This window comes from Aotus nancymaae, unplaced genomic scaffold (genome assembly GCF_030222135.1).
Source record: "Aotus nancymaae isolate 86718 unplaced genomic scaffold, 86718_ANA_hifiasm-v0.15.2.pri h1tg000003l, whole genome shotgun sequence".
In the NCBI taxonomy this organism is placed as follows: Eukaryota; Metazoa; Chordata; class Mammalia; order Primates; family Aotidae; genus Aotus; species Aotus nancymaae.
Window position 1 is genome coordinate 54345486 of NW_026988414.1, and position 19230 is coordinate 54364715.

At 34.7% G+C, this 19230-nt stretch overlaps 1 protein-coding gene across 5 annotated transcripts in view; it reads right to left on the reverse strand.

Annotated features, from left to right (window-relative positions):
- The window catches only part of CNTLN (centlein), a 374623-nt gene that overhangs the window by 73015 nt on the left and 282378 nt on the right, over window positions 1-19230 (reverse strand). For all 5 annotated transcript variants that reach the window (XM_064381308.1, XM_012449978.3, XM_012449977.3 and 2 more), the window contains 2 exons: window positions 16282-16375; window positions 15955-16178 (listed from right to left, as the gene is read on the reverse strand). In XM_064381308.1, coding sequence (XP_064237378.1) covers window positions 15955-16178; window positions 16282-16375 — 318 coding nt within the window. The remainder of the gene's footprint in view (window positions 1-15954; window positions 16179-16281; window positions 16376-19230) is intronic.

Sequence of the window (19230 nt, forward strand, 5' to 3'; positions counted from 1 at the left end):
TTTACTTCATTTCATTCATTTTTCAAAGTACTGGGTCTCTCACATTTATAAAAGATCATCATCATCATAAGGATGAAAATAACTTTACCTTAAAACTAATGATTTAATATGGAAAACAAAAAGCCAGCAATTCTACTATTTACACAGTAGAATGTAAAGGAATAGTTTTGCAGACGAGTTATCAGTATCACAAAGCATGCACAGAAGTGCTTCAATAAGATGCTTCATAGTTTTCCTACGAAATATATTTGTTCGATCTTTAACCTTTTTAAAGATAAGGAATTAATTACTTAGAAAACATGTTGCTTCTTTCAGGTGTTATACCTAGTAATTGATGTAGCTGGGTACAGATCTTAATCTTCCACACATTAAACAATGTTCCTAGGTCTGCTCATTAATGGCTCACTGAAGTCTCAGGAATGAGTAAATAAATCAAAATGGATTAAAGACTTAAATATAAAACCCACAACTGTGAAACCACAAGGAAGAAACACCGGGAAAAAACACTTCAGGGCATTGGTTTGGGCAAATATTTTTTGAGTAAGATCTCAAAAGCACAGGTAACAAACACAGAAATAGACAAATGGGATTATGTCAAGCTAAAATGCTTTTGCACAGCAAAGGAAACAATCAACAAAGAGACAACCTAAATGATGAGAAAAAATATTTGCAAAGTATCCATCTGAAAAGGATTAATAACAAGAATATACAAATAACACAAATAATAAATAGCAAAACAAATGATCCAATTAAAAATGGGTAAAAGATTTGAAAAGACATTTCTCTAAGAAAAAGACATAAATGGCCAAAAGGTATAAGAAAACACGTTCAATATCATTAACCATCAGGGATATGCAAATCAAAACCACAATGAGATATCATCTCACTCCAGTCAAAATGGCTATGATCAAAGAGACAAAAATTAACAGATGCTGGTGAGGATGTAGATAAAAGGGAATTTTTATACACTATTAGTGGGAATGCAAATTAGTACAGCCACTATGGAAAAGAGTATGGAGATTCTTCAAAAAAACTAGAAACAGAACTACCATATGATCCAACAATCCCATTACTGGGTATATAGCTAAAGGAAATGAAATCGGTATGTCAAAGAAATATCTCCATTCCTATGTTTATTGCAGCGTTATTCACAAGAGCCAAGATACGGAATCAATCTAGTTCTCCAACAACGGATAAATGGATAAAGAAAATGCGATATATATAAACAATAGAATACTATTTAGCCATGAAAAAGGAATAAAATCCTGTCATTTGCAACAAGATGGGTGTAACTGAAGGACATTATGATAAGCCAGGCACAGAAATACAAATATCACATGTTCTCACTCATATGCACCTGCTAAATAAAATTGAACTCATGAAGGTAGTGAGTAGAATGGTAGTTACCAGAGGCTAGAAAGGGTGGCAGGAGTTGGGGGTGAGGGGAAGAGAGCTTGGTTAATGTGTACGTAAATACAGTTACATAGAAGGAATAAGCTCTGATGTTCAATAGTACAGTAGGGCAACTAAAGTTAGCAAGAATTTATTTTGTTTCAAAATAGCCGGAAGAGAAGATCAGTAGTGTTCTCAACACAAAGAAATGACCAATTTTCGAGATGACAGATATTCCAATTACTCATACAACACATATATTTCACACTGTGTGCATGTAACAAAATATCACATAGACCCCATAAATATGAACAATTATTATGTATCAATAATTTTAAAATGGGTAATAAAGGGTGTGACAGAATACTAGAGAGTTTTCAGATAAACAGTACGATTTAAAAGATAGGTAATTTTTGTAATATTAGTGATATTAATTCCTAACAGATGACAATTGAAAAGAGTAGTTTATTCTAGGAAATCTTAAGTAAGCTATGATAACACAGACTGGAAAAGGAATATGATTCTCAGAAAGAGTCTAGGGAGAATTTTAGAAGACATAGAAAATCACACGCCTGAGAAGAAGAGATTCTTTATTTTATATTAGGTATATTTAAATGTTGTAGAATCAGACTAGAAAACAAAGATTAAATATACAAGTTGACATCAATAACTTCATACTTTCTTCAGATAGATGAACAATCAATTCAAATACAATATGGTAAGTTTTCAGAATACATGTTCACAGTGTTCTGAAGTTGAATATTTTTCCAAATATTAAATGTCCATTCAAATGAAACTAGTAAGGGCATTAAAATTCTTTTGCTTGGCTAACCATAACTGTATGGGAGCCTAAAATTTTTGAAGTCAAATTATTATATTTTAAATGTAATTTTGAAAAAATCTACTATACTTAAAAGGGGTAAAATGTAAAATATGTCGGTATTTTTATTTTCTTAAAAATCTGTGCAGGATGATTAGAGAAAGATGACTCTACAGTCAAAGTACAATGTTCAAGTTTCAGACTTACTATTTACTAACCATGATCCTTGGATAAGTCATTTACCCATGTAGTCTCTGTTTTTTTTCTGTATAAAAACAGGATAATAATTCCTATCCAATTAACTCATGGATATTCTGTAATTCTCAAATTGTGAAAGTATGTGAAAATGTTCTGCAAAGTTAAAGTGTCATAAAAATGTTATGATATTTCTAAATGTCTTAAATTTCATTTGATATAAAATATAAATACATACTCAAATACTTTATTTATACACTCTAGAGTGTAATATCCCTTCTTCTGGAGATGATTAATTGTAGAATGTTTCCTAACATACACAATTAATTGTGTACGTTAGGCAACAATTACAGCTGTAGCGAATATGTCTTACAACTGTTGCCACAGTCTACAATAGCTTCTGCTAACAATTCTTGAATCTATCACAGGGAACTTCCGTTATATTTAAGGAGACTCAGGGAACTTCTGTTACAGCGAAGTCTTACATATTAGCATTGTTGAGAAAAGACAAGCTCAGATAAATAAGGTGTTGCTACCATGAATCCACTTATGTATATTTTTATTGTCTGCTTCCACAGTTGGCTCATATAATGAGATTTAAGCAGTTTTTTTTTTTTTTTGAGACAGAGTTTTGCTCTGTCGCCAGGCTGGAGTGCAGTGGCGCAACCTCGGCTCACTGCAACCTCCACCTCCTGGGTTCAAGCGATTCTTCCACCTCAGTCTCCCGAGTAGCTGGGACCACAGGTGTGTGCCACCATGCCCGGCTAATTTTTGTATTTTTGGTACAGACAGGGTTTCACCATGGCCAAGATGGTCTCAATCTCTTGACCTCGTGATCCGCCCCACTCGGCCTCCCAAAGTCCTGGGATTACAGGCGTGAGCCACTGGGCCAGGCCAGCAAATTTGTTTTTATTTATTACTATAAAGTGGTATTTTTATTTAAAATATCTATATAAATATACAAAGCCAAATATGTAATATCTGATAGTTCCAGAGCATTTTTCTATTTTCAAATAATCTATAAAAATAACTCATGACAATAGATAATAACTGCCTCAAATCTTTCAAGGAATGAGCTGGAATAAATTAATGGATAAATATATATTTTTTTAAAAAGAAAATAAAGATCATCCAATGATTAAAGTTTTTAATCATTTAATATATGTGCTATTCTGATTCTAGAACACTAAAATAACTTTCCTTTCTATAATTGTGTATTACTGTGACCTTGAGAATGCATTTATTTAAAACATTGCATAGTAAAGAAGGCATAACATTTAGAATCAGAACATCAGAATTTGAGCAACAGACCTAACACAAACTAGTGAAGTAAACATGAACAAGTTAACTAAACTCTCTGGATCTCAACTGAATTATTTTTAAAATGAGAATATATCACAGGTTATGAAAATCAAATAAGAAAAATACTGTTTGCAAAAGTTTCCATTGTGCTAATATAACCTAATCTCATTACTGAAAAATAACATCAGCTTTTTCAAAAAATAAATACAACAAATCAAAATAAACTTTTGGGAAGGCATACATGAGTAGTCATTCAGTAGGCATATGAACTTATCCATATTAATTTCTGTAAAATGGAGATAATAACACTATCTTATCTCAAAGGGATGTTGTGAAAATTAAATGAATGATACCACATAAAGTGCTTAGAAGATGCCCTATACATAGTAAGCACATAAAGGTTAGCTATTCTCACTATTATTATCATAATCTGTCTGGAGTAACTTTTGTCCATTAATATTTATTATCCTTCCTCTGTACTGCAGGGCAGTGTACTCGTGAGCTTGACAAGTGCAAGAGGACTCCTAGCAAACCCGAAAGTGATTCTGCTATTTTGTTACACTACGTCTCATTCTTTGGGCCTTGGTGTCAACGTCACCTTCTCAGAAATGCCATTGTCTGACCAAGGCTGATCTAAAGTCAACCTTTCTCTCCATTTATCCTTAATTACAATGAACTCTCTGTAATCTTTAATTATTTTACTTATTCTGTTGCATGGCTATTATATTCTGTCTCTTACCACAAATAAGTTCCATGAGAGTAAAACCATACCTGTGTCTAGTTCTCTGTTGTGTTCCCATTATCTTTCATGGACCCTAGCACACAGAAGGTACACAATCGATGCTTGATGAATGAAAGAATGATCTTAAGGAGTTACTATGCAGCCAAATTTGGAAATCTGAGACAAAAGAAAAGATGACTACTATGGTACAGATGTGATAATTCTGCCATTGAGAGCCCCAACACTGGCTTACTCCAACTAAGGGCAATAGTATTCTCAATGATCAATCCTTAAATCTTGTAGTTTCAATTGCCTTAGCCACCAAATACACATAATCATGAAGTGAAGAAAAATATTAAGAGGAAAAAAGGAATTGGAATAGTACTGAACTGTCATTAGTATGATTTGTCTTTGTTGTTTTAATTAATTTAGAAAAATAAGAAAACAGCCACTGAAAGTTCATGTGAGATTTATAGGCTATAATACACCCACTGTAGTCTTTACTCATGAAATTTTAAATATTTTGCTCAATCTTTGATACCGTATTTGACAGGAAATACAGTTAAAATTTTTAAAAACTATCTAAAGACCAGCAGTCTGGAAGACAATATAACCTGAAAACCCTCTGTGTCATGTAGAAAATCTAGAAAATATATGACATCAAATATTCTTTTTGATGTATTGCTGAAAATCTTAAAAAAAAAAAAAAAAAAAAGGAGCTACTCAAGGCTTCAATCATAGCCATCTTTGGAGAGCAGCCAGCAGCAAAGCAGCAAGCATGTGACTGGAAGTGTGGTAGCACCTGCTGCATGGAAATCACCAGGGCCAGCAACTTCAGGAATTGTGGGAGCAGGAGCTGAAACTTTGACCTTGGGCTAGAGAGGCCAAATCTGAGGATCCTCTGGAGGGCTACAACTTCAGTTCAAGGGTAGATTAAAAAATATTGCTAGGACAAAAAGGTAATAAAGAAGTTTGTCTGTTTGACTGGAACCAGGGCAGAGTACAAAAATTCTCAGTTATCTCTAATGGGAATGTTTATGTCTGTGACTTTACCTCATGTGGGTTTGAAATCTGAATTTTTCAGTGTGGGTCAGGAATCCTTAACTCTTAAGAATGAACATAAATATTAAGGACTGAGGGGTAGCAAAAGCAAACTGAAAACAGTCTGGACCAATGCTCTCCAAAGACAGGGTTCAAGGAATTACCACAGACAAAAACATATCCACTAAAGCTGAGCTGAATATCAAAACTGTAAACACATGCAGAAACATCCCATCCTGTAGGGATTTCCAGCATTAAGGAGGTGGCTGGCAAGATGGTCAAATAGGAACACTTCCGGTCTGTAGCTCCCAGCAAGATCAATGCAGAAGGCGGGTGATTTCTGCATTTCCAACTGAGGTACCTGGCTCATCTAACTGGGACTGGTTAGACAGTGGGTACAGTCCATGGAGGACAAGTGGGAAGCAGGATGGGGCACTGCCTCACTCGGGAAGGGCAAGGGATCCAGAAACTCCCTCCCCTAGCCAAGAGAAGCCCTGAGGGACTGTGCACTCCAGACCAAATACTACATTTTTCCCATGGTTTTCGCAACGCACAGACCAGGAGATTCCCTCAGATGCCTATGCCAACAGGGCCCGGGTTTTCAAGCACAAAACTGGGCAGCCATTTGGGCAGACACTGAGCTAGCTAAAGGAAATTTTTTTCATACCCCAGTGGCACCTGGAACACCAACAAGACAGAACCATTCACTCCCCTGGAAAGGGGGCTGAAGGCAGGTGGCAAGTGGTCTAGCTCAGCAGATCTCACCCCTACAGAGCCCAGCAAGGTAAGATCCATTGGCTTAAAATTCTCGCTGCCAGTACAGCAGTCTGAAGTCCAGCTGGGATACTCAAGCTTGTGTGGGGAGGGGTGTCCCCCATTACTGAGGCTTGAGTAGGAGGTTGTCTCCTCACAATGTAAACAAACCTGCTGGGAAGTTCTAACTGGGCGGAGCCCACCACAGTTCAGCAAAGCCACTGTAGCCAGACTGCCTGCTTCTCTAGATTCCTATTTTCTGGGCAGGGTATCTCTGAAAGAAAGGTAGCAGCCCCCGTCAGGGGCTTATAGATAAAATTCCCATTTCCACATGAACAGAACCAAAGACAAAAACCACATGATTATCTCAACTGATGCAGAGAAGGCCTTTGACAAAATTCAACAGCCCTTTATGCTAAAAACTGTTAATAAACTACGTATCAATGGAACATATCTCAAAATAATAAAAGCTATTTATGACAAACCCACAGCCAATATTATACTGAATGGGCAAAAACTGGAAGCATTCCCTGTGAAATCCGGCACTAGACAAGGATGCCCTCTCTCACCACGCCTATTCAATATAGTATTGGAAGTTCTAGCCAGAGCAATCAGGCAAGAAAAAGAAATAAAGGGTATTCAATTAGGAAAGGAGGAAGTCAAATTGTCTCTATTTGCAAATGACATGACTGTATATTTAGAAGACCCTATCGTCTCAGCCCAAAATCTCCTGAAACTGATAAGCAACTTCAGTAAAGTCTCAGGATACAAAATCAATGTGCAAAAATCACAAGCATTCCTATACACCAATAACAGACTTAAAGAGAGCCAAATCAAGAACGAACTGCCATTCCCAATTGCTACAAAGAGAATAAAATACCTAGGAATACAACTAACAAAGGATGTAAAGGACCTCTTCAAGGAGAAATACCACTGCTCAAGGAAATAAGAGAGGACAAAAAGAGATGGAGAAACATTCCATGCTCATGGTTAGGAAGAATCAATAACATGATGGCCATACTGCCCAAAGCAATTTATAGATTCAACACTATCCCCATCAAGCTACCAATGACACTCTTCACAGAACTGGAAAAAACCACCTTAACTTCATATGGAACCAAAAGAAAGCCCACACAGCTAAGTCAATTCTAAGCAAAAAGAACAAAGCTGGAGGCCTCACACTACCTGACTTCAAACTATACTACAAGACTACAGTAATCAAAACAGCATGGTACTGGTACCAAAACAGAGATATAGACCAAGGGAACAGAACAGACGCCTTGGAGGCAACGCCACACATCTACAACCATCTGATCTTCAAAAACCTCATAAAAACAAGCAATGGGAAAAAGAGTCCCTGTTTAATAATGGTGTAGGGAAAACTGGGTAGCCATGTGCAGAAAGCAGAAACTGGACCCCTTCCTGACACCTTACACGAAAATTAACTCCAGATGGATTAAAGACTTAAACATAAGACCTAACACCATAAAAGTCTTAGAAGAAAACCTAGGCAAAACCATTCAGGACACAGGCATAGGCAAGGACTTCATGACTAAAACACCAAAAGCATTGGCAACAAAAGCCAAAATAGACAAATGGGATCTAATTAAACTCCAGAGCTTCTGCACAGCAAAAGAAACAATCATTAGAGTGAACTGGCAACCAATAGAATGGGAAAAAATTTTTGCAGTCTACCCATCTGACAAAGGACTTATATCTAAAATCTACAAAGAACTAAAACAGATTTACAAGAAACAAACAAACCCATTCAAAAGTGGGCAAAAGATATGAACACACTTTTCTCTAAAAGACATATATGAGGCCAACAAACATGAAAAAATGCTCATCATCACTGGTCATTAGAGAAATGCAAATCAAAACTACATTGAGGGACAGTGGGAGTAGGGAGTTGGGGAGGAATAACATGGGGCGAAATGCCTGATATAGGTGATGGGGGGATGGAGGCAGCAAACCACATTGCCATGTATGTACCTATGCAACAATCCTGCATGTTCTGCACATGTACCCCAGAATCTAAAATGCAATTATATATATATATATATATATATATATATATGTACAAATTAAAAAAATGATAAGGCTTTGAGGTAATAAACATGTTCAAAATTTATTTTAGTGGTCGTTGTACAACTTTGTCTATATAATAAAACCACTGAATTAAAGACCTTAAATGAGAGAATTGTAATGTATGTGAATTAATGAAACCACTACCAAAAAATACTAATAATGAGAGAGTTCAACACGCCACTCAATAATTCATAGAAAACTAGACAGAAAATCAGCAAGGATATGAAAGAGTTGAACATTACCATCAACCAAATAGACCTAATAGATAATTTGTACACTGAACCCAACAAAAGCAGAGTATACATTCTTCCCAATTACTCACATGACCTTCCCCAGGATTTACCCTTTGGCCATGAGAGTCATAATACATTTAAAAAGACTAAGATCATAAAAAGTATGTTCCCTAGTCACAATGGAATGAAACTGAAAATCACTAACAGAAGGAAATTTGAAAAATTCACAAATCTGTGAAAATTAAACAATACTTTCCTAAATAAACAATGGATCAAAAATAAATTTAAAAATTAGAGAATACTTTGAGATACATAAAAATCAAAACACAACGTACCAAAACTTAAAGGATGTCATGCTAAGATAGTGCTTAGAATAAAATTTACACTTGTAAACCTATATTAAAAATAAGAAAGTGTGCAAATCAATAATGTATACTTCCACCTTAAGAAAATAGACAAAGAAGAGTAAACTAAACCAAAAGTAAAAGTAGGAAATAACAAAAATTAGAACAGAAATATATGAAAGAAATTGGGAATTAAAAAATAAAGAAAATTAACAGAAACAAAAGTCAGTTCTTAAAAAAAAAAAGCAACAAAAGCCACAAACCTTTAGCTAGACTGACCAAGAAAGGAAAAGTTAGAAATTACTAAAATCAGGAATAACGCAGAGCGCATGTCTACAAATTTCATAACAATTAGGAGATTATAATTGGATACTATAAAAAATTGTATGCCCACAAATTATGTAATGTAGGTGAAAATGGCACCATTCATAACTACTGGAACTGACTCAAGAAAAAAGAGTCGAAAAGGAATTTCATAGGTGTTGGTGAAGATGTGGAGAAACCAGACCTCTCATACACTGCTGATTGGAAAATAAAATGGTATAGCTGCTATGGAAAAGAGTCTAGCAGTTCCGCTAAAGGATAACGGTAAAATCACCATATGACCCAGCAATTCCACTCCTAGGTATACACCCAAGAGAAATGAAAACATACATCCCCACAGAAAACCTCTACCCAAATGTTTACAGCAGCATTATTTAGAATAGTCAAAAAAAAAAAACAAAAAAAAACAAAACAGAAATAGTCCAAATGTCCATCAGTAAATTAATGGATAGGCAATGAGGTATATACATAACAGTGGAATATTATTCAGGCATTAAAAGGAAGAGAGAGTGGCAGGAAGCAGACAAATTCCTAGGCAGGAAAGGGTGAGTCCCTGGTGAAACACAATCTTCAAGCAAAAGACATCCCGAAGTCTGAAAACCAGGCTGCCAGTTCCAGGCCGAATCTATGACCCAGAGTGAGAATTTCCTTGATGTCTTTCAGCCAAATGGTGATTTTTACAGGGCCACCCATAGACCATTAAGCATGCACTTCATTCTGAGTCCATAAAAACCGCAGGATTCAGCCACATCTTGGGACTACCTGCCTGCTGGTAGGAGCCACCCACTTCAGGTCTCCTCTCCTATCCCCATAACCTCATTCTTCCTGGAGATGGGACAAGAACTTGGGACCCACTGAACAGTGGAAATGAAGCGGGCTATAAAACTTTCCTGGCCATCTTGCCCAGCTCCGAGCGGGAGGTAAGGGGCTGTAACATGTTGCAGGCCAGCTTGCTGAGCAGCAAGCAGTGACATGATCCTGTTCATCAGACTGTGGGAGTAAAGAGCAGTGACTTTTCTGGAGGCCCAGACCTCTGGATTCCCCAAGCCAGAGCTGTAACACTATAGCCCTCCCACCCTCTGCCAGTGTCAGCTACTCCATGTAATGGCAAGCACAGCGAGCCAGGCCAGTCTGGGAGCTGCAGGCCAGAGCAAGGAGACGGGACTGAATGAGGTGAAACATTCCCCCCACCTCCCAATTACAGAGCTGGGGAAACAAGAGAGCTGTAGCTATCCCCTGCCACCTCCTTGGGGCTTCACGGTTGCTGGTGTCTCCGAGCTTTCGGGTGCCACCACATTTCCCACATCCAGATACTGGCACCCATAGCTAGAACCCACTTGCAGTAGTCCTAGTCCAGCCACAGCCTCACACAGAGCCAGCACCTGTGGCTGCCCTCCCCACCACAGCCAACAGTACACTTAGCTATGGGCAGTGGCCAGACCCCACACTTGCTCACTCACACATCCCTCGAAGCTCTGAACTTGGCTCGCTCGCCGTGGGCATGGGATCAGGCTGGTAGCACAAGCCAAGCACACCCTGCCAGGCCAAGTGGATGGAACTGGCCCAGTGGGCACCAGCAAAACTCAAACAGAGGTGCCACCGGCCACAGAGGTTTCTGGCTGGTGAAGCGACACCCAGAGGATCCTGTGACAGAATAGAGTCCAGTCTACAATATAAATGAACTTTGAAAACATTACACTATGTGAAAGACGCAAGTCACAAAAGGTCACATATTATATGATTCCATTTATAAGAAATATTCAGAATAGGCAAATCCATATAGATGGAAAGTAGATTATTGATTGGTAAATGATAGGATTGGGGCAGGATGGGGAATAAATGCTAATATAGGTATGGAATTTCTTTTTGAGATAATGAAACTGTTCTGGCATTAGACGGTGATGGTTGTACAACATTGAGAATATACTAAAAATTACTGAATTGTGCTCCTGCATAGGGTAAATTTTATAATATGATAATTATAACTCAACTTTTAATTTTTTAATTCAAAAATATCTAAATTCTTTCCAGTCTGGGTATGTTATCAATTTGTAGTAAGTTATAAAGAAATTCTTAATAAAATCTTCAGCCTTTCCTATGAAGGAACAGACTCAAAGCAATCTATGTAGTGTTGATTTTCAAGGTAATTAAAAGTAAAAATTGTTGAAAATATGTTGACAGAAGGCCATTAAGGGCTATATGAAACCATTTAAATTCTAGTTCATATTTGAATATCAGCAATTCTATCATTTGGCTCTAGACAAGTATTTATAAGGTCAATTTGCATACAAACGATCCAGTGAATTATTGTGTAAAATAATGAGAATAGAGTATTAAGAAATAGTTTAAAAATTTTAAATAACATATATCTTACCAGCAGATTTATAAACATTTAAGTCTCACAATATCAAGTATTGGTGAGTATACAAGCAGTGGCATGCTGAAAGTTTTGTAATGAGAGAGAAAACTGCTAGAACCAATTTGACAGACAATAAATATTTAAATGTCCAATCTATATTCTCCAACAATTCTACTTCTGGATCTTTATTTAAGAGAACTTCTCTCAATGAACACAAGGAAATACATATAATGAGACTCAATGTAGAATTGTCTGTAAAGGCAAAAAAAATTGGAAACTCAAATGTCCATGAATAGAGTAATGATGAAATATAACATTTTTTTAATCAAATTTAATTGATTTTGAAATACACAAAAACAATACTACAAGGTCGGGCACAGTGGCTCACACCTGTAATCCCAGCCCTTTGGGAGGCTGATGTAGGTGGATCACCTAAGGTCAGGAGTCGAGACCACCCTAGCCAACATAGTGAAACCCTGACTCTACTGAAAATACAAAAATCATCTGGGTGTGGTGGTGAGCACCTGTAGTCCCAGATACTCGGGAGGCTGAGGCAGGAGAATTGCTTGAAACTGGGAGGCAGAGGTTGCAGTGAGCCAAGATTGTGCCACCGCACTCCAGCCTAGGTGACAGAAAGAGACTCCATCTCAAAAACAAACAAACAAACAAAAAACTATGCTACAATAAAAATAATCCTATATATTATTTATCAATGTACGTATATTTGCAAAACTTTTTAAAATAATTGGAAAATTAGCATGAACTCATGAAAGTGTCTCCAGGGATGAGTGGAAGAAGATGGGGCTGTAGATAATGATTAAATAAAAATTTTGCTTTATTTATCACATTTTCTATCTTTAAAATACACAGTGGAAGAATATATGCCAAAATGTTAATTTCTTAAGGATATAAGGGTATTTCTTATATATGCTTTATATTTTTCTGTATCTCTTAACTTTCCTAAAATCCTTTATAGAAAACAAAGTTAATTTTTCATGTTTGAATGCCCAGTCTGATAAAATATTATTCTTTTACTACTTTTTGTCTAAATTAGTGTATGACCTGAGAAACATAAATAAATCTATAAAATTAAACATTGCTCTGTTTCAGACTTTTCTCATATTAAAAGGAAACTCTAAAGAATAGGGCTAGAATGTTTTTACTCATATCTTTACAACTGTGGCAATGTATACATACTTTAAACAAATGTATAAAATATAAAGCATAAAGATTTATAGTTAATTTTTCTTGAAAATAGCAGATGCCTATATATATATTCCATCTATAGAATAATGCTTAGTATAGGGCTACAGTATATTTCAAAATAGATTCAGAATATTTTACAACAACATTTACACTACCTGCTTTTGGAAATCATAAATCTTTGCCATTTACATAGCATACTACTTAGCTCATAGCTGCAAAATACGATCTATATGTCATACATATCTTGAGAATAGGCAAAATGTAAAAAAACAAACAAACAAAAAAGAATAAAGTTACAGCTCAGCCCGAACATGTAAAAAATCTATTATTCTGGTCAAAATTTTTATTCCAAAATTTAGTGGTTTCACTTATATAGTTTAAATTTCTTATTCTAAGCCTTGTTAAGGAAATTCTATAATGATTTAAAATACACTGCAATGAAACTGATAGGGGAAAAAATGCCAAAAGATACTTTGTGTTCCTCTTATCAACCTCCTAACAAACAATGGTACTTTTAATTTCACATGAAAAAGTTGAAAATCTTTGAAAAGTTTTCCTGAATATAAAGTAATATCTGAAGTATGGAGGTTGTCCAAACATTGAAATCTGTCTTAAATATTAGTTATTAATGCACAATAAATTTAAGGCCTATAAGTTCAAAACCTATTGATGCCTGATTCAATACTTTGGAATAAAAAATAAATGTTGAGGCTTTTAAAATCACAAGATACAGATATGAAATAATTAAAGTAGTTGCCAAGCATATAGGAATTCTATCACAAATAGGCAGGAAAAGAAAGATTAAACTTAATCTGTTTTCCTAAGTTCCATTATTAAAAATATCACAGAAATCAACAGATGCTACCCAAATCCTCAGGTTGGTAACCTGAAAAATTTCTCAGTAAATGAGAAACTGAGATCTTGATATCTTCCATCCCAAGCTGTGCTTATTATGATAGAGCTCACAAAGACTATACTAATGTGTTAACTAAAGATAATTTGTCTGTATCTATGTAATATTTGGGAAGTTACTTTATCAGTAGAGAATTCTAAGTTTAGTTACCATATCAGTTATTTCTCTGTATGTACAGAATATGCCAATGAAATCTAATTTTAATTAATCACTGGTTACATTTATTTGAGTTCATAGCGATTTTTAAAATGGAAAATTTCTAAATTCTGATTCTTATCCTTTTCTGAAATGCTTTTTTCATTATTAGATGTTCTTGGACCTTTCTATGATCTAAAGAAAATGTACATTAAAAAATAAAGTAACATATAACAATGAAATACAAGTTACACCTATAACATAATAACAAAAGTATGACCTTTACCTTGGAGTAGATGAGATTTGAAATAGCTAGAATTGAGGGTAGCTTCAAGGAGAAATTTATATTAAAGTAACTCATTTGATCATCCATACCATACTCTCTCTAAAATGCACATGAACCATGCAGTAACTGAAGTGCTTTTTATACCTCCTAATTTTCTCTTTGCAAGTAGTTGAAATCTCTGCTAAAATGTGGATTTTCTTAATTGATACTACCCAGTATGGCACCTCATTGTAAGAAAGGAAATTAAAATTGGTTGTGAAACAGGCAAAAAAGTATATCTAACACAGATTTTTAGTTGAATCCCTAGCGTACTATTTTTATTTTTCTCATAGTTATGCAATTTAAGGAACACCCAAGAAGTAACTGTACCACTACGTTTCAAACCCTCAATGGAGAAAATTCCTGTTCCAAAGAGAATGAGGAAAATAATTTTTGTAACAACGCTAATCTTTCACAACTTTCCTCTAACAGTATTAGAATTTACTCTTATGAAAAGCCAATTCTCTAGTATATTATTTAAGAGAAACTGAAAAGTTCAAATATTTATTGTATAAGATTGAACAATTAAAGTTAAGAATGCTTTCTTTCTTCTTTTAAAAAAATGTTCTTTCATGTCACTTCGCTATTTGCACAAAAAACTTAGGAATGTATATAGTTTATAGTATCATGGTGCTATAAAACAATGTCATTTAACAACAGAAGACAGAAAGGAAGAGTAGCAGAGGGGAAAAGGAAAGGGAAGAAAGAGAGACAAAGAATATTAAAGAGAAGAAAAGAAAAGTCTAGCCAGTAAAATGTATATGGGATCAAATCATTTTGGGAAATGTGGTTTCTATACAGTGGCTGTGGTATCAGTGGCTTTGTCTAAATTCTAACACAGAGCTCAGTCTCATCTGGTATCCCACTGCCATATTTCCAAGGGCCAAGCCTATACTGAAACTTCTAGTCCAAGTTTGGAATGCAGTTAAGGTTTGGGTATAAGGCTACTCTGGGAATAAAGTCAGAACACAATTCTTAACCGGATTAATCCTTCACCATTAAGATGTTTATACATATTGTCTGAATCAAAGCACTAGATATTAGAATTAGAGAATTTAAGTATAATTTAAAATTATGTATGATAGTGATTTAAAGATTGTTTTCTAAAATAATGAAATAATTTTTTCTGTGCAAAATGGCAATTTTCTAACAAAGAGCAATCATTTCACAAGCAAATACCGTAAAGAATAGAGACCTAAAAAACAAAAAATCTTTTCTTTTTCATTTGCTTTAAGTTCATCTCAAAGTGTAAGTTAAACCTGTGCTTTAAGATTACATTACCAGGAGTAATGTATAATGTGAATAAAGTTGCTATAGAAAGCTCCATTTGCCTGAGTGAAAAGAACCATGGATAGGTTATTCGAATACATTAAAACAGATACTCACATTAAAATCCTCACATTTTATACTAGTATTTGGGCAAAGAGTAACTGAGGAATATATTAGTTTAATAATATAACATCATAAACACAAAGTTTTAAACATAGGCAAATGGGTAAGCTATATGCATGTATGATGTCGGCTTTTAAAGGCTAAGATGTAACACAATACAGAATATATAAAAATATTTCAAAGATGAGAAAAACTAAGTAGAACAGGAATGCTAGTAAAGTGTCTTTTTGATTCAGATTTCCCTCCCTCGTGTATGTTAGTCAGCCTTTAATATGGGCCTTATTAAAGAAGTCCAGTAATTTTTTTTAACTCATAGACCTAACACAAATATGAACTAAACAATATATGCAAAACAAAATATCTACTTTTATAATATAGTATACTATTATTGAATCTGAAAGTTCTCTTTACCTTTATTGTCTGCCTACTTGTCTGAAATCGTTGATCAGATACTTGCTGTTGATGGAGGAGCTTTTCATTAACTTCTTTATATTCTTTAACAGACAATTCTGCTGTTTTCTTGGCATTCTGAAGTACACTGTTTTGTTGTTGCAAGGATATAATCCGTTCACGTAATAAAATAATATTGCTACTTGATTTCTGGGCAGTTATATTTTTGTACTTTTCTCTGTTGACTATATAAAAATAATATTAAAATTATTAAAATTTAAATCTAATATTTTAAAAATTAGATTTAAAATTTAAAAGACATATTGTTAATTGCATACACATTCTTACCTCTAGTAGGAACTGCTGTATGTGAATTCTTTTGCATCTTACAATTCTTCTTTTGAAAAGTTGTTTTTTTGGCATTTTTATCATGAAAATAGTCCTAAATTTGAAGATTTCATAAAAATTGTATTATTATTAAATAACAACATCAAGTAAACTGATATAAGTAATATCTCTTTACTTAAAAATACAATTATTTTATGAAGAAGTTTTTAAAAAGACTATGGGAGGCCAAGGCAGGAGGATTGCTTGAGGCTAGGGGTTTGAGGCCAGCCTGGGCAACATAGCATGACTGTCTCTTACCAAAAAAAAAACTGAACAAAATATTTTTTTAAACTCTAGATAATAGAATTCTCTAACTGATACCAAGAACCTACAAATGAACTTATTATATACACTGAACTTAAACTAGCAGGCAGAAGATACAGATACAAAATCAACTCCAAAGAAGTAGAAACTTAATCTAGGGATAGCTTAAAAACGTAGGAGTAAATATGGTAATAGTAACAAAAGTAAAATGTGAATAATTAATAACATTCTCTGAAAATATAGGTCCTTTTCTCAAATACTTTTCTCTATTATATGCAGACAAATGAAGCAAATAACCTTCTGACAAATAAGGCTAAAAATAATTCTGACAATAATAAAATATCTTTTCCTGAAGTGGTATGTTTTCCTCATGGCATTCTAATACACTTAGGCTGAATAAAATGAAGCCGTTTTGTTTCAAAATGTTTTACCAATTTAAACATGTAAATATTAGCAGTAAAACACATGGTCTTGTTTAAGTTTGTGTGTGTGTGTGTGTGTGTGTGTGTGTGTGGTTTTGTTTGTATTTTTGTTTTTTATTTGAGACAGAGTCTGGCTCTCTTGCTTAGGCTGGAGTGCAGTGGTGCAATCTCAGCTCACTGCAACCTCTGCCTCCCAGGTTCAAGTGATTCTCATGCCTCAGCCTCCCAAGTAGCTGAGACTACAGGTGCACACCTCTACGCCCAGCTACTTTTTATATTTTTAGTAGAGATGGAGTTTCGCCATGCTGTCCAGGCTGGATTCAAACTCCTGGCATCAAGTGACCCACTCACCTGGCCCTCCCAAAGTATTGGGATTATGGGCGTGAGCCACAGTGTCCAGTCTTGTTTAATAATTTATTGGCTGGGAAACATGGATATATTCCATCTAGAAAATTATTTCTTATATTAAGAACCTTTTCAAAGATCCCAATCTTGCAGCAAATAGCCCTAAAGTCATGAAACCGTTTAATACATATGCCAGAAGTCTATATCTAAAATACAGTTTTCCTTTAAATTAATTACTTTCAGAAATTATAAAACCTTAACAATGTTTCATTTCTCAAAATATTTTTGAAATGCTTCATTTGAACTTATCTTCAGAACTGGCATATAAGATAAATTTTTCATTCCTTTATTAAGATTTAATTAGTATTTAAGTATCAGCCACATACTAATCACTGTTAAAAAAAAAAAAGGTCCAAAACACAACTACCAATTGAATTACTCATACCAGTCACCAGATTTGGTATCAAATTAACTGTAGCTAAAATTAAATTACAAAGAAGTAGGCTTCTGTTTCCTGTACTATTAATGAATACGAACTCAAGAAAACTCTCATACTATGAAAGAAATATTTTTAGAGTTTCTAACATGGCAAAAATATAAAGGAAATGCCAGACACCAAAAATGAAGTGAAAGCAGAAAATCAGAGAGACAAAAAAGTGACCAGCAAAATGCAGAACAAACAATCCCTTGTGACCTTGAAATTCCACTTAAATAGCAACACAGAATGCAAAAGGCAAGAAAGAAAGCCTAGTTCCCGATTCAAGACAAGAAATTTGAGGTCACAAAGCTAAGACGTTAAATATGTCAATAGTTAGTTCCTTTTCATTGCTGAGTAGTTTTTTGTACCAGTTTGTTTAGCTGTTCAGCTATTGAAGAGAATTTTGGTTGGTCCCAGTTTTCAGCTTTTACAAGTAAATGAGCTATGATTATTCATGTACAAGTTTTTTTTTTTTGGTAAACATATATTTTCAAGTCTGTGGGATAAGTGCTTAAGGGTATGATAGCTGGGTTGTATGGTAAGTTTAGTTTTTTAAGAAACCACCAAACTGTTTTTCAGAGTGCTGTAATGTAGAATTTTATATTCACGTGAACAATATGAGAGATCCAGTCCCTCTGCACCCTGGGTCAGGACATGGTATTTTCACTAATATTTACTTTAGCTGTTTCCTAATAGTGATGTTAAAAAACTTTGTATGTGCTTATGTGCCATCCATATATCCTTTTTTGGGAAAATATTTGCCCATATCTTTTGCCTATTTTGTAACTGGATTGTTTAATTTCTTCCTGTTAAGTTTTGAGCATTTTTCATATATTTAAGCTATGAGACTTTTGTCAGACACATAGTTTTTAAATATTCCTCTCACTCTGTGGCTTGTGTTTTCAACTTCTAAATAGAGTCTTTTGAAGAGCAAAAGTTTTTAATTTTAATGAAGTCTAATTTACTGATGTTTTCTTTTATGGATCATGCTTTTGGTATCATGTCTAAAAAATCTTCACCCAGCTCTAAGACCCGAAGATTTTCTCTATTTCTTTCTGAAAGTTTAAAATATTCTATATTTATATGTGTTCTACCTCAAATTAATTTTTGCATAAAGTGTAAAGTGTATATGCAGATTCCTTTTTTACGTTGGAATATCCAATTGCTCCAGCACTGTTTTTTTGAAAAGATTATCCTTCTTTTATTGAGTTATTTTTGCACATTTGTCAAAAATCAGTTGTTCATACTTGTGTGGGTCAAGGTTCTGTATCTTGCTTGAATCTTATTTGAACAGGCCTCAGCTGACACCACGCTGATGGGCAAGGAGTACACCATCTAATTACTGCCAGTTGGAAGTAGAAATCCAATCTCAGTTGACAACCTGGTTGGAGAGGGTCACCT